The 16,295-nt window shown below is 42.1% G+C and overlaps 1 protein-coding gene across 1 annotated transcript in view; it reads right to left on the bottom strand.

Annotated features, from left to right (window-relative positions):
- ncm (nucampholin) overlaps positions 1 to 16,295 on the bottom strand; it is a 295,139-nt gene that overhangs the window by 180,073 nt on the left and 98,771 nt on the right. The window contains exon 2 of the mRNA XM_068357087.1: positions 3,877 to 8,472. Within this exon, the coding sequence (XP_068213188.1) occupies positions 3,877 to 8,472 (4,596 nt within the window). The remainder of the gene's footprint in view (positions 1 to 3,876; positions 8,473 to 16,295) is intronic.

Genomic DNA, 16,295 nt, shown 5'->3' on the forward strand with positions numbered 1-16,295 from the left:
ACCTTTTTACTTTATTTTAACAAGGAGATAAGTAAGCAGTAGAGGTGAGCTGTGTCTGGCAAGCATGCTGTTGTGATATGACATTTTGATTGGAAACATGTTTTTATTTAAGTTTCTTGTTTATTTTCTAATTGAATATATTCCTAATATCATTTTTATTCTATTCACAGCATTGAGAAACCAGTGTGTTTTGTGCCATATTATCCTAAGTACAGAGTCATTGAAACCATCAAAACTCAAGCATCATCTCGAGACGAAACATCCAGAACACGCAAAGAAGGATTTGGATTTCTTCAAACGGCATGAACGGTGTCTTAAAAGCCAAAGACTCGATAGAAGTGGGTCGTTTCAGCAGCAGAGTGCAACCGTATTGGAAGCCTCATATAAGATTGCATTCGAAATTGCTAAACAAAAAAAGCCTCACACGATTGGAGAAACACTTATTAAACCCTGCATGATGAAAGCAGTAAATCTTATTCTTGGAGAAGCCAGTGCAAAAAAGATGCAGCAAGTATCCCTGTCAAATAATACTATACAGAGGTGCATTTCTAAAACGTCTATGGATGTGAAGGAACAGGTTTTGACTGAAATTAAGGGTTCCCCTTTGTTTTCCTTTCAGCTCGATGAGTCAACAGATGTAAGTTCATGTTCTCAGTTGCTTGTCTTCGTGAGATACATTAATTCAGGTGACATTAAAGACAAATTCTTATTCTGCAGTGCACTTGAAACCACAACAAAAGCTGATGATGTCATGAAAAATATTTCAAATTTTTTCCAAGAGGAAGATCTTCAATGGGAAAACGTGTGTGGGGTTTGTACGGATGGGGCACCAGCTGTGCTGGGATCGAAATCAGGATTCCAATCGAGAGTGAAGAAGCTAGCACCTCAAGCAAAGGGCATCCACTGCATGATTCACCGATATGCTCTCGCCAGTAAGACTCTCCCTGCTTCTCTGCAGGAAGTGCTTGAATCTGTAATAAAAATTGTAAATTATATCAAGACTAAAGCACTCAACACTCGCCTATTCAAAGAACTATGCAAAGACATGAATGCTGACCACGAAGTCCTTCTCTTCTACACAGCAGTACGTTGGTTGTCGAAAGGAAACGTTATTAATTGTGTCTTTGAAATGAAAGATGAAATAAAGCTATTCCTGGAGACTCAAGAAAGGAAAGATCTTGTTGTCCACTTCAAAGATGAAGCATGGAATAAAAGGGTTGCGTACCTAGCCGACATTTTTGACCAGCTGAACAAGCTCAATTTGAAGCTTCAAGGAAGGGAAACACATGTTCTCCTTTTTGAAGATAAGTCTTCGGGCCTTTGTTTCCAAACTGCAAAACTGGCGTCAGAAAACCAATCTTGGAAACATCGCTATGTTTGAAAAACTTTGTGGAGTGATGGATGAGTCTCACATCCAACTGGATCAGTTCCTCAAGGATGAGATTACCGAACATCTTCAGTCTCTAGAAAAGGAAGTTAAGCGTTACTTCCCTAAGCTTTCACAGGAACAGGAGGCCCTGGTAAGGAACCCATTTTGTACTGAACTTGATGTATCCAGCATCTCAGATGAAATCCAAGATGAATATCTGGTTCTAAGGAACGATTCTTCAGCTCGTGATCTCTTCAAGGTGAAATCCGTGACTCAGTTCTGGTGCGGTATGTATCAGTCATACTCCAAAATCAGCATGATAGCTTTACGTGTCCTTGTTCCATATGCTTCTACCTACTTGTGTGAAGCAGGATTTTCCACTCTTGTCAATATCAAAACAAAGAATAGGAACAGACTGGAATTGGATGTTAGAGATGACATGAGACTGGCTCTAACAAACGTTCGGCCTCGAATTTCAAAGCTTGCTGCTGAAATGCAACATCAGGCATCCCACTAGCTGGGTTGGATAGCTGTTCAAATCAGGCATCCCACTAGCTGGGTTGGATGGCTGTTCAAACCTATGTTAATATTATTTTAAGAAATATATGTTCTCTTTGTGAATTCAGGTTGGACCAATGTGATTTAATTTGCTAATAAATAATTACAGCAATTTTAAATGTTTTCTTAGATGTTTCGTTCCCTCTCCTTAACTTAACAGAAAATAAAAGGAAAATTAAGCTGATGACAGTAAGCCCTAAGTAGGGGGTCGCATGGGTTTCAGATTTTTAGCAAAGGGGTCGCGAGTGCAAAAAGGTTGGGAACCCCTGCCTTAAATGTTTACTATTTGCCCAGATTTCTGGGTATTCCACCGTTTGACCCAATACCCGCAAATATGGGAGACTTAAAACCGGAGCACTGGAGCCCCACTCTTAACACAGTATGTCTGCACCCAAAGGGGTCTGCCAGACGGTGATAGCGTCAAAATTTAAATTATATACAAAACCTGGTCAATGTTTGAACAGTGGTCATCTACAAAATTTGGATAGAGCAAAAAGAGATAAAAAGGAAATAAAGAAGGCTTATAGAGGTCCAGTCTAAGTCTGGTCTCTCAGAATTGGAATTAGTGGTTGGTTGAACCTGCCAGAGTGGATAATCAACCCACCACTATTGCCCAGCCCATCACTGAGACTCTCAAGCCCCTCTACTGCAGCAAATTACTGGATCATAGGAGGAGGTCTAGAGTTGGTGAGTGATGGATTTGGCGCGTAACTGTGAGCGTGTGTCGAACTCCGTCTAAAGTTGGCGAGTGATGAATTTGCCGTGTAGCTAGGAGTGCGCCCTAAACTCCTCGCCCTCTTATGTCGCTAGGTGGGAAGGTGCGTGCCAGACTCGACAGCAAGACCACGATCAGTGAGTTGCTCAGTTAGTGCACTCTGAAGGATGTTAGATATACTGTACTGTAATTCTCCTTTTTCCTACTGGAGAGTTTTGACTAACCTCATGTGGCAAAGGCTGTACTAGCACGCTGAGAGAGGGAGGTTGTTGGCGGGTAGACAACCTTCTACCCTGTAAGAGGTAGAAGCCCAAGGCTCAAGGGTGGAACTTGGCTTCTCAAAGCGACGAGCACTTTAATACTTTAATGTATCTTAAGAACACAACGGTGGGGATTGAGCTGTCAAGAGAAAATTGGCGAGGTTTCTTTGACTTCGAGGATGACCAAGAAGGTGAAGAATCCCTCTTTGCCTTGTTCTTCTGGCATCTGATACATCACTACCACTGGGAGGGAGGCCACTCCCTACACACATTACAGGGTGACTCCTGCATACAATGTGACCCTTGCACACAGGACAAAAGGCAAGAGGATCCACTTTCAGCACAGACATGAAGGTGCCTGTACAAATCTGCATTCTTAAATTAGGACTCCAATCACTCTTACATACAAGAGAAAGGGAAACCTTTTAATTTTAAGGACAGTTGGTTTTATAGGTTTTTAAACCAAGTCAAGTAGAACAGAATTGACAATATCCATTCTCTTCGTTGCCGAAATAAAAAGTGGCTTATTTTGGCTACTGCATGTGTGAGCTGGGTGGTCGGTCCCACCATCCGCTAACTAGCGGATAGTAGTTGCACCTCTCTAAAAGTTTTACAGCTAGTTTTTGCTGTCGCCGAAATATATCTCCTAGTAAAGAGCTGAAAGGTTTGTATTTGGTGCCAGAACAAACATCAGTTCAGCTTGTAGACGAAAATCAGAAGTGAGGGCATAGCTGACCGTTGGGTAGCTGGGCTTGTCCTCCACTGGCCAATAACTACTACTATCTCATTAAAAATTTAGCAGCTGTTTCCAGCTGAGCAAAGCTTATAATCCTATTGAAAGAGAATGGTTTGTATTTGTATGGGAGTAAATTAATTGCAAATATCCACTAATGACTTGGCTTGTTAATTCAGACAGGTAAATTTAAGTGTTGAATAAAATTTAGTTAATTCAAGAAAAACTTCCAAAATATTACCTGGAAAAGGATTTTGATGAAAACGCGAGATGAACTTGTAGTCTCATCTTCATTCAAGTGAACGTGACTCAAGACTTCCCAAGATATTGCATCAGAGAAAAGCAAGTGGGCAAAAAGACGTGCCACATTGCGTAGCTTTTCAGTCTCAAGACGATGGCATGTGTCATAAGCATCCTTGAATATTTGTTCAAAAGGTTCTTGGTAAACTTTGTTAATCATGCAAAACCGCTGGGCTAATAACCCATAGAACTTCATATAAGTTCTTTGTTGAGCACAACAATCAAGAATCATATGGCAAAGTTCTGACTCCCAGCCAGGTTTAATCTCCCCTTTCAAAACTTTGTGAGCACATTCATCAACATCTAGTGATGATTGGATTGTTAAGTATATAGTACGGCGGAAAGCAACCATATTGGTTTCTGTTTGATCCAAAATTGTCTGCTGGGCTTCTCTTTTCTCCTCATCCTCGTCTGACTCCTCATCATCACTATCAGAACCACTTTCAGAGCCACCTTCTGAACTGCTCTCATCACTATCTTCTCCAAGGATTCCTGACCTAACTTCTTTATACTTTTCTTCATTTGCTTCATATTCTAAATCATGCTTAAAAACATTTAAGATTTCTTCCCCTTCCAACTTTCCATCTAACTCTACTATATGAGTGAACTGATCGTCTTCTTCAACTAAATCTAAATCTTCAGGAATTGATGGATGATCTTTAAAACCATCCTTTAGTATAGCAAATATAACCTCAATCATGTACTGAACTCTTTGTTCAAGTTTACCTTCATGTAAAATATGCCTAAGTGTCTCAAAAATTATATTCATTCCCCTAGGAGACACTTCAGTCAACTTCATGCCACATTCTGTCAAAAAGGCTATGGCTAGCTCACATGAATTGTTCCTAGATTTGTCACCTATTTCAGACTCATCACTGAGATCCTTAGCTTTTTCCAAAAGAAGAGTTAAGATTTCTAACGCAACAACTTCATGAGCAACTTGCTGGTTAATCAAATGCGCAATAAAGCGACATGAAGCTATACACGAATTCTTATTATTTCTCCTGATTCCCCTCCTCAACTGTATAACTAAACGTCTCAATAATAACTCCCCAATTTGTGGAAACTTAGTATTGATGATTGCTACCATCGCGGCATACACATGGGTAAATGATGGGGAAAATGATTGAGCCTGCATCAATGACTGACAAAGAACACCACGACCACGAATAATATTTTCCTTAAACAGCTCACGTACAATGATGCCTATGTTAGAAACGTTCACTTTATTAACAAGACCGTTGATAGATTTCTTTAAGGCTTCCCATGCTAATCTTTGAAAGGCAGCAGAGGACTTGTCTGAAATTTCACCCTGCATCATTTTCAACTTGGCTGGTGGGATATATGCACCACCAGTCTTGGTCAACAGGGGATCCAAGACTGGCTTCTTGATTGCTTCATTAACAGATGATACAGCAGTACTCTTTGGTACAGTTTCTGGTTTACTATCCAACTTAGTACTGCTATCCTCTTTATCCCTTCCTTTCTCCCCCGTTCGGTTCTCTTTTTTCCTATCAGTATCTTTTTCTCGACCCTTTTCAGATGAATACTCCTTATGTCTAGGATCTTCTATCTGAATACCTAATTTATCAGCATATTTATTCCAATAGGTGTCACTAGTTTTTGGACGGCTAGAATTCTGCTGACGTGTACTGCCGTCCTTTCCTCGATCATGATCTGCACCCCAATAGCGTCCTCCAATGTGCTGTCGTTCTTCAGTTCTAGATTTACTGTCTTCCTCTTCATCAGAACTTTGATACTTATCTTTATCATCACTTTCTTTCTTTTCATTTTTCATACTTTTTCTGTCTTCTGCTGATGTCTCCTCTTTGGCACTTTTCTCTTCAGGTTCTCTAGAGTGTGAACGAGACCGCGAATGAGATTTGTTTCTCTTGCTGCTATTTTTGCTTAAGTTTTCTTTATCATCCTGATCTAGGGATTTCAGTTTCTTTAATCTCGCAGCTTCACGTTCTCTCTCAATATTCTCACTCCTTTGTCTTATTTCTTCCTCTATTTGTAATTGTTCTTCTAGTTGTCTCTTTCTACGTAGTAATTCTTGCTCTGTTGTTTCATCATCACTCTCATAATATTCTAAACCCCTATCCTCTCCTGATACTTCATCATGAACAGCTGAGGGAGACTCTCTATTTTTACGTTTACGCTTCTTTAATTTTTTTATCTCTGAATCTTGACTAGCATCTACTTTCCTTGGAGAATCATCAACGAGGGCCTTTGATTTCTTTGACTTTTGCCTTTCAGATCCATCACTGTCATTGAGTGTGTCTTCCACTTTCCGTTTCCCAATCTTTCCTTCCGAGGTGGGTGAATTTCCAGATTTATCATGTATAGTTTCAGGAACTAACTCTCTCTTCTTGTTACTTGATTCCTTATCTTTTCTTTCTTTACTTGACAAATCACAGGTTTCCTTTGAAGATTTTAAATCTTTCCCCTCACTCTTTCTTTTAGCTTTTTCTATTGTTTTTTTACTTTTATGAGATTTTACTTTGGCTTTTGTATCATTGTTTTCTTTAGATATATCTCTTTCTTGGCTCTCATTCTTAATCGCACTTTCCTTTCTTGATTTAGAACTACCTTTTTTATATTCTAAAGTTTCCTCATCATTAGCATCATAATCATAATCTTTAGTTCTAAATTCTAAGTCTTCTTTTCCTTCATTTTTTGTAGTTAAATCCTTTTCAGATTCAGAGTCACTTATCTCACCAGCTTCTCGGATCATTGACTCTTTCTTGGATTCTTTACTTTTTCCTTTTTCATTGACCTCATCTGTTTCCCTTAGTATACTCTTAGACTTATTTTCAGGCCCCGAACTTGAATCTAATTTTGATCTATCCAGTTTTTCCTCATCATCATTGTCTTTCAAACTATGGGAGTCTATCATCAAAGTTTCTTCTTTCCTATCAATTATTTCTCTACTGCATCTATCATCTTGAGATTTTTCCATTTTGTTTTGAGACTTACTTTGCTCCCTTACAATTTCCTTACCTATTTCACATTTCCTCTTTGTATTTTCATCCCTTTCATCTACTTTCCTTCTTTCTTGGTTAATTACCGTATCTGTGGAAGCATTTTTATTTTTATCACTTTCCTTAGTATCATTGGATCCTAAATCCCAGTTTACTTTTCCTTTCTCGCTTTTCTCATTTTTATTCACTAAACCTTTCTTCTCCTTTTCACGTTTTCTCATTTTTCTTTTCTCCTCTTCCTTCTTCATTTCCTCTTCATCCTTTCCATCGCCTTTCCTCTTATCCACCTCCTTTCTCTTATCTGCATCTTTCCTTTTAACTTCTTCCTCATCCTTCCTCCTCTCATCCTCCTTTCTTCTTTCATCTTCCTTCTTCCTTTCAGCCTCTTTTATCCTCTCTTCATCCCTAAGTCTCTTCTCCTCCTTCTTTCTCTCAGCCTCCTTCATTCTCTCATCCTCTTTTCTTCTCTCATCTGCCTTCTTTCTCTCAGCCTCCTTCTTTCTCTCTTCCTCTTTCTTTCTCTCTTCCTCTTTCTTTCTCTCTTCTTCCCTCTTTCTTTCTTCCTCCATTTTTCTCACCTCTTCCTTCTTCCTCTCTTCTTCCTTCTTCCTCTCTTCTTCCTTCTTCCTCTCTTCTTCCTTCTTCCTCTCTTCTTCCTTTTTCCTCTCTTCTTCCTTTCTTTTGTCCTCTTCCATCTTTCTCTCATCTTCCTTCTTCCTCTCTGATTTAAACTTGGTCCTTCTCTTTTTTGCCAATTCATCATTACTACTGTTATCTTCACCTGAAGATTCTTCTGAAGAGCTACTACTACTACTACTACTAGATGAAGAACTGTAGCTCTGGACTAATTTCGTTCTTGATCTATCTCTTTCATTTTTCTCTTGTCTAGATGTACCTGCTCTTCCTTCTACATAACCCTTATTTTCATCATCATTACGTCTAGAGCTAGCACTCTTCTTGTCAGTGCTTTTACTTCTCGCCCTCCTTTCCCCTCTGTATCGGGACTTATAGCCTTTGTAACTATACCCATGCCTCTCCATTCTTTCACTGCTGTCTTCTCTTCTATGCCTTTCTCTACTTCTTGATTCATCTTCAGAGTTACTTTCCTTGTCATCTTGATATCGACTTCTGTTACCTTTATGTCTGCTTTTGTCACATCTGTCCATTCTAGGGCTTTCTCTTCTTCCAGAATGGCCACGACTCATACTCCTCTCCTGACTCTTACTACCTGCCTGGCTAGAACTACTTGAACTGCTAGTACTACTGCTACTTCTTCTGCTGTCACTATCACTTCTTCTGTTGTAACTTTGTTCCCTTGTGTCACTTCTATCCCTACTTCTGCTTCTTCCTCTATTCTGGAATCTACCTCTCCTCTGACCTTCATATCTATTCCGATGGTTCTGAAACCTATCATTATTCCTTCTTCCAGAATTGTAGCCTCTTTCATTAGAGTTTACCCTTTGATATGGTCTGTCATTTCTACCTCTGACTGGTCTCCTGTATCTATCACTTTTTTGCCATCCAGGCGATCTAGAACGATAGTCTCGACCCATCTAAAAAGAAAGAGAACATGCATTAATCATAACTTATCAGCCTCAATTAGTGTTCTAAAACAAAATTTAATTAAATGTAATCATGAGGAATCAGCAAAGTGAAACCATAAAAATTACAAATTTGTAGTCAATTTGTATTTTTCCTAACATACAAACCTGGAGCTATTTAAAGGGATATCCTGTCGGCGAAGATAAAAGACAAGCCGTGATAATTTAAGTGGGTGGGGGGTGGGGGTAGCCAGCTATACCCACTCACTCACACACCTGGGTTGAGCAACCACTTTGCTTTCTGGCAGGACTTCTTGGGGGACAGAGCTGGCAGGCCAATTTCTATAAATAGCTCCAGGTTTATATGTTAGGAAAAATAAAAATTTCAAATTTTTCATTTGTTCCGACACAAATACAAACCTTATGCTATTTATAGAGATGACTTACCTCTTAGAAGGGAGGAAGTCTTCACCAACTGGCTTTGACATTTGACCCGAGGTTCTCTTTCCCTCGATATGGGACCGAAAGGTAGTGGGAACCCTGCCCTTGCTAAAATAGCTGTGTTATGCACAATTAGCAGCCTGCAGAAGCTGTGTGTTCGTGATACTAGCGATGTGGCTGGTCTTAGTACATAGGATCTCGAGTCATAGGAATCTGAGAGCAATGAGACTTTGCCCAATCACTTACCTCACAGGCGTGTTGGGGACGCAACAAGTATTATTTCTATACTTACGATACACAAGGAAAATGAGTCTTGGCTACAGAGGGGTGAGGTCAGCTGTGCTATGTATTGTGGTGCTGAGTTCCCCAGGGGAGGGGGGGGGGAAGGTGAAAGGAAGAAGGAAGCCAATCATTCTTTACTCATTTACCCCAGACTAACCAAAATAACCTCACCCTCAACCCTCTGGTACTTGTCCATCAAGGAGCTTGAGGTGTTTTATACCACTTGTGTAGCCACCACAGGACCAATGGAGAATGTATCCATGTTTCTGTGGGTTACGTCTTGCAGGTAGTGGGCAATGAAGGTTGTTTGACGCTTCCACACACCCACTTGCAATACCAGTGCCACAGAGTAGTTTATCTTGAACACCAGGGATGATGCAATGACTCTGACATCATGAGCTCTGGGTTGTTTTTAAGGAGGAGGGTCTGGATTGAGAGCAAACTCAATGATCTTTCGAGGAGGATCTGCCGGAGTAGAGTCCTCAGAGCTTCTCCTGCTGACCCCTGGAAGAGAGGCACCCGGGAGGAGAGCAGTCAACAGTGGAATCCTTGCGTGCTACCCACGGACTAGGGATGGGGAATGGCCCCTGTCAAGGCCTCCCGCATTATGATAAATAATGCACTCAGCTGGGGGGGAGGAGCTCCTGATGTACAGGGAGGGAGGTCCTTAGGGTGGCACAGAGCCCTGGGCTTAGATATCTGTGAAGGTCACTTTCCACCTTTCCTGCAAGCAGGATTGGCACTGGCCTTCCCTTCGGGGGAGGGTCTGAGCATTTTAACCTCTGAGCTTCTGGGTGCTCTGGCACTTTTCCTATCACTCTACCCTGTGGAGGTAAAACACAGGGGGGTAGAGTGGCGAGGAGGCAAAGGCTGTCCCGGGGTAGGTGGAGGGCCACACAACTGGTGAGACTGATGGGATTCTTGTCTTACAAGGTTTCCATGGGGGTCAACAGTGGAGTATAACATTTCACAGTCATGAGAACTCTGGGGTTCTGCACGACGAGAACCCAAGGGTTCTACCTTACAGAAAAATGATATTTTCATAAAACAAATTTTTGAACATACTGTACTTACCCGGTAGTTATATATATAGCTATACGTCCCTGACGTCCGGCAGAAATTTCAAAACTCGTGGCAATCGCCAATTGGGCAGCCAGGTGTACCACCAGTGTGCCCTCTAGACAGGTACCTGGAACCATTCCAGTGATTCCTCAGATCTTCCATGCCCATAGGTCTCTAGAGGTGAGGAGGGGGGGAATCAAATTATATATAACTACCAGGTAAGTATGTTCAAAAATTTATTTTATTATGAAAATATCATTTTTAAACATCTGACTTACCCGGTGGATATATATATATAGCTGATTGACACCCTTGGTGGAGGGTCAGAGATAGCCAACATTGTTGGAATTTTACTTAAGAGGTAATAAACAAGCTTAAGGGTTCGTACCTGATAAGGAAGCTGACTTCAATGAATTCTTTCATTATGTCTGCTTTCCTTATGAGATCCAGTGATCCACCCAGGGGGCTGAAGACCTCTAGGAGCTGTCAAACCGGTCTAAAAACCTCTATGACAGGACCTCCTCCAATACCCTTGTTCCTGGCGCTCTCAAAGAATAAATTGACCACCTGACTAAAATCAATGATTGTGGAAGACTGTCGCAATCTCCACGAACAACCATGAAAATACAAAAGTTCCAAGAGAAGAAAAGGGTATTAGGATTGTGGGAATGTAGTGGTGCATCCTTCCCCCACTACTGCACTCGCTGCTACGAATGGTCCCAGAGTGAAGCAGTCCTCATAAAGAGTATGGACACGTTTGAAATAATGTGAATCGAACACAGATTTACTCCTCCAAAAGGTTGTGTCCATAATGCTCTGCAACGATCTATTCTGCTTGAAGGCCACCGAAGTTGCTACAGCTCTAACTTCATGCGTCTTGACTTTTAAAAGCTTGAGGTCTGCTTCACTGCAATGTGCATGAGCCTCTCTTATTAAGAGCCTGATGAAGAATGAAAGTGCATTCTTCGACATCTGTAACGAGGGCTTCTTGACCGAGCACCAAAGAGCTTCCGACTTGCCTTGCAACTCTTTCGTTCAGTCCAGGTAGAACTTCAGGGCTCTTACTGGGCACAGGATCCTTTCCAACTCCTCGCCAACCACATCGGAAAGGTTCGGAAACTCAAAAGCCTTGAGCCAGTGTTGAGAAGGGCGTTCGTCCTTGGCGAGATAGCCTAACTGCGATAAGCAGATAGCTTTATGATCTCGAAAAACCAACGTTTGAACTAAAAGCATGAATCTCACTGACTCTTTTAGCCGTCGCCAGACTGACCAAAAATAGAGTCTTCATCGTGAGGTCCATAAATGAAGCTGAATGCAAGGGCTCAAACCTGTCACTCATAATGAACTTCAGGACTATATCCAGATTCCAAGTTGGTGAATCCTAGTGCCGTTGCTTTGATGTTTCAAGATTTAAGAAGTTCCTGTAGGTCCAAGTTTCTCTGCCTGAATACGGTTGCTAACATACTCTTGTATCCCTTGATGGTAGAGGATGAAAAAATTGCGTTTCCTTCGAAGATATAACAGGAAGTCAGCAATCTGAGTTATAGAGGTACTGGACGAAGAAACAGAGTTGACTCTGCACCACTCTCTAAAAACCTCCCACTAGGATTGGTAAACCTTGATGGTAGAAGTCCTCCTTGCTCTTGCAATAGCCCTAGCTGCCTCCTTCGAAAAACCTCTAGCTCTTGTGAGTTTTTCGATAATCTGAAGACAGTTAGATGAAGAGCTTGGAGATTTTTATGGTACCTTTCCAAGTGGGGTTATTTGAGTAGATCTACTCTTAATGGAAGGCTTCTTGGAGTTTCCACCATCCATTCCAGTACCTCTGTGAACCACTCTCTTGAGGGCCAAAAGTGGTCCACTAGAGTCAATCTGGTCCCTTCGTGTGACACAAATTATGCATCACTTTGTAATGAATTTTGAACGGTGGAAATGCGTATACAGTGGAACCTCTACACACGAACGTATCTACATCCGAATTTTCCAACATCCGAAGTAAAATTCGAGCAATTTTTCGACTCTACACCCAAATTTTATTTCGACACACGAAGTAAGCTATTTTCGTCGTACCGGTTGTATCCAAATTTTTCGACACGCGAAGTACAATTCGAACACGTTCCTACTCTACACCCGAATTTTTTTTCGACACCCGAAGTAAACAATACCCGTGCACGTAGATGGTACTCATAGCGCCGGACGTATTTTCTATTTCCGCCGATAGAAGGCAGCATTTCTACCTCGGAGGGACCCTCAATTAGCGTGGCTTGGGACATACCTCTGTTCTCGTCGGCTTCGTGTGGTTGTTCCCTGTGCGTTCTGCTATTAACTGTGTTTTAATCATGATTTTTTACGTTCATCCTTTTACGGTATTTTACGTAAATCATGGGTCCTAAAAGGCTTAGTTTCGCAAGTGGTAGTGGTAGTGGTGAGAAAAGGAATAAGGAAATGCTTTCTTTAGAAGTAAAGCAAGGAATTATTGAAAAGCATGAGCGTGGCGTCCGTGTGAGTGAACTTGCAAAAGAACATCACGACGAACTTACTACAGTGGAGCTCAAGGAACTCCATGCTATGTCTGAGCACATGAGTGATGACAAGGAAGGGATCGAGGAGGTAGAACATGTGTTAGGTTCGGCGCAAATAAAAGAGGTGTTAGGAAAATATCAAGACGTGGTCGACTTCATCGACAAATACCATCCAAAGAAATTGCAGGTTTGTCGTGTAGTTGCGCAGTTTGATGATGTTTCCCTAATTTATTTTTGAAACATTCAGAAAAGCTGTACCAAGCAACTTTCTATCGATAGCTTCTTTAAAAAAACTACGAAGCGAACTCGTGATGAAGAGGAAGGAAGTGGTTCAAAGAAAACGGCAAAGAGTGAAGCGAAAAAAAAGTGAAACAAAGAAAACGGCAAAGATTGAAGAGAAAAAAATTCAATCAATTTCAAGTGTAGAGTGAAAGTGATTAAAATTAATCATCAAAAATAAAAAAAAGAAAATGTAAAAAAAAATATAAAATATAAAGATAAAAAAAATAAATAAGCTAAGTTAGGTTAAAGTTCACTTAGTGTAAGTTAGAATAAGTTACGGTAGTGTACGTTTATCGTAGTCAACCTCTCTACCTCCTCGCCGCCCGTCCGTCTCCTCTCTGCGTAGCAAGACCAACACCTGCGCTGGACTTTCTAAGGTAAAGTGACGCTAAAAACCCGTTTCTTATTTATTATTTCTTGATAATTATTCTTTTTTACATGTCTATTATCTAATTTAGAGTGCATATTGTCATGTGTAATTATGTGTAGTAATTTACTGTATTAAGGAGTTATCATAGGTTTTTGGTCTCAACCACGGATTAATCCTATTTCAATGTATTCTTATGGGAAAATTCGTTTCTACATCCGAACATTTTCTACATCCGAAGTCGGTTGTGGAACGGATTAAATTCGTATGTAGAGGTACCACTGTACGTCCATGTCACAAGCTGTTTGACGCTCGACATCGCATTCTGCTTGATGCTCGACGTCACGTCTGGCTGCTTGCCGCTCGACGTCACGTCCAGCTGGACGCTTGACATCACGTCTTGCTGGACGCTCGACGTCACGTCTTGCTGGACGCTCGACGTCACGACCTGCTGGACGCTCGACGTCACGTTTTAGCTGGACGCTCGACGTCACGTCCTGCTGGACGCTCAACGTCACGTTTAGCTGGATGCTCGGCGCCACGCTCTGCTGGACGCTCAATGTCACGTCTGGCTGCTTGACTCCTTTGGGTTAAAGCAGCTGAAACACAACATTTAACGGGGGAGTTGTAAAGACGTTCGTCGTCAAGAACCTCTCAACTAGTAGCCTTACGACGCTTGGCGTCCAGGTGTGAAGCTTCCTGATGCTCAGGGTCCAAGCATGCTACTCTCTTGTTGTCCGCAGGCTGATAAACTTGCATGAGAGAAGAGAGTTTCTGTTGCAGATCTTGTAGCATATATAAATTAGGGTCAACTTGTTGTGGTACAGGAGATGTCACGTCTACCACAAACTCGCTTTCTACGCCGTTTAAAGAACGCGCAGAGCGTCCAGAAGACGATAACCTGTTTGACGGTGGAGGAGGAACATGAACTGAGGTCATGCCAGGCTCAGACAACTGTCCTGCAACTGGGTGAGTTGGACGTTTCTTTACAGTTGCCGACGTCCTTAAAGGACATTTGGCAGGAGAGCTTTCTTTGGTAGAATGAAAACGCTCAGGACTGCTCCAAAGACTACAACCAGGAGCTTACGGTGTCATGGTAGAACGCTGATTGACCGTGTCCATCTTCCTCTTCAGAGGTCTGGAAGCTTGACGCCAGCCCCGTCAGGGTGCTGCGTCATCCGAAGATGACGAAAGCACTTTTACCTCACCTTTCCTATGATGAAGGCGAGCGTTCTGGGAAGCGTCAACAGGTATGCTCGAGGAGACGTCTGCTCAGGAGCTAAAGCCTCTGGTTTCCTTTCGTCGTTTGATATTCCTTCTCCCAGGGGTAGGGGAGCTTGGAAGAGGTCTATGGTTAGAACGTTCGACATTCCTTCTCCCAGGGGTAGGGGAGCTTGGAAGAGGTCTATGGTTAGAAGAACGACAGGTCCTAGCAGACGCACCATCTATTTGAGGGGTAGTGCTTAGGCCGAAACAAACAACCCAAAACTGCACAACTTCTTCCTATACACAAACCTCAGGTATTGATTGAAGTTCGGATGGATGAGGATGTGGAAGTAAGTATCCTGGAGGTCTAAAGAGACCATCCAGTCGTCCTTTCTTACTCCTGCTAGGACAGATTTCGATGTCTCCATGGAGAACTTTGTCTTCTGAATGAAGGCGTTGAGAGCACTTACATCCAGGACCGGTCAATAGCCTCCTTCTCCAATAAGAGAAACATTTGATGTTGCATAGCCTGTCTCTTTGGCTCCTCTCTGTATCTGGCAGAGAGGTCTATCAGAGTTACTATTAAAGGATGTTTCACTAGGAAAAAGATTTCGCATCCCTCCTTTAGTAAAAGTACGGACCAAAGGTCTGCTCCTCTCCTCTCCCAGGCTCGCCAGAAGTTGTCAAGTCTGGCTCCTACTGTTGTCTGTGCGGTTTAGAGAAAAAAGTAGGCAGAACCTACCTTGTTGATTTAGACACCAAATCCGGTGTGACCTTTAGGGCTAAAGAGGAAGAGACCTCTTTGACCAACTCTTGAGGAAGAAGAGAGGAAGGAAAAAGGGGTGCGTACCTTAATTCTGACTTCTGAATGGGTGTAACCCCAATGGACAGAAAAGAACACATTTGGGCTCTTTTCTTAAAGACCCCGCTGAGAAAAGGGCTGCTAACTCATTGGAACCGTCCTTTAAGGCTTTATCCATACCCGACATAATGAGGCTGAGACTATCAGTGTCCATATCCTTCAAGGCAGAAACCTTCTTCCCCAAGGCTCCCAGAGTCCAGTCAAAGAAATTGAATACTTCGAAAGCGCTGAAGACACCTTTGAGAGGATGATCAAGCTCTGAGTTTGACCAGAGTATTATGGTCGTTCTCATGGCCATCCGACGCAGAGCGTCTACTAGACTCGAAAAGTCTCCTTGGGCAGAGGTAGGAACTCCTAAGCTGAGAACTTCTCCCGTCTCGTACCAAACACTAGATCTGGAGGCCAATTTTGCCGAGGGAAAAGGAAAAACAGTATTATCCTCAAAGCTCTTTTAGATGATCGAGACAGCACTATCTTAGTAACTGTAAGTTTACTTGTGAACGAAGGTTCTGGAGTGGGAGGTGAGACCTTCCGGACTCACCAGTGGTAGCTTATACACCCCCCCAAGCGGCGGCGCGAGCCCTAAACCACGCCCCCTTGGGCGGAGTTACCAGGGACGAGCGGGTTGACTCGGCAATGGAAGTCACATTTTTGAAGATGTAATAGAACAAAAAATAACACAGAAGTGGTTGAGCTTACCTTGGTTGTGCAAGTTATGAAGGAATTACTGTGAAGGTGCAAACTGTTGGACATAAAGGTCTTTTTACTAATAAATTCAATCTTCTTGTGCTCTCTTGGTTGATATGAATAT

Source organism: Palaemon carinicauda, chromosome 2, assembly GCF_036898095.1.
Source record: "Palaemon carinicauda isolate YSFRI2023 chromosome 2, ASM3689809v2, whole genome shotgun sequence".
In the NCBI taxonomy this organism is placed as follows: domain Eukaryota; kingdom Metazoa; phylum Arthropoda; class Malacostraca; order Decapoda; family Palaemonidae; genus Palaemon; species Palaemon carinicauda.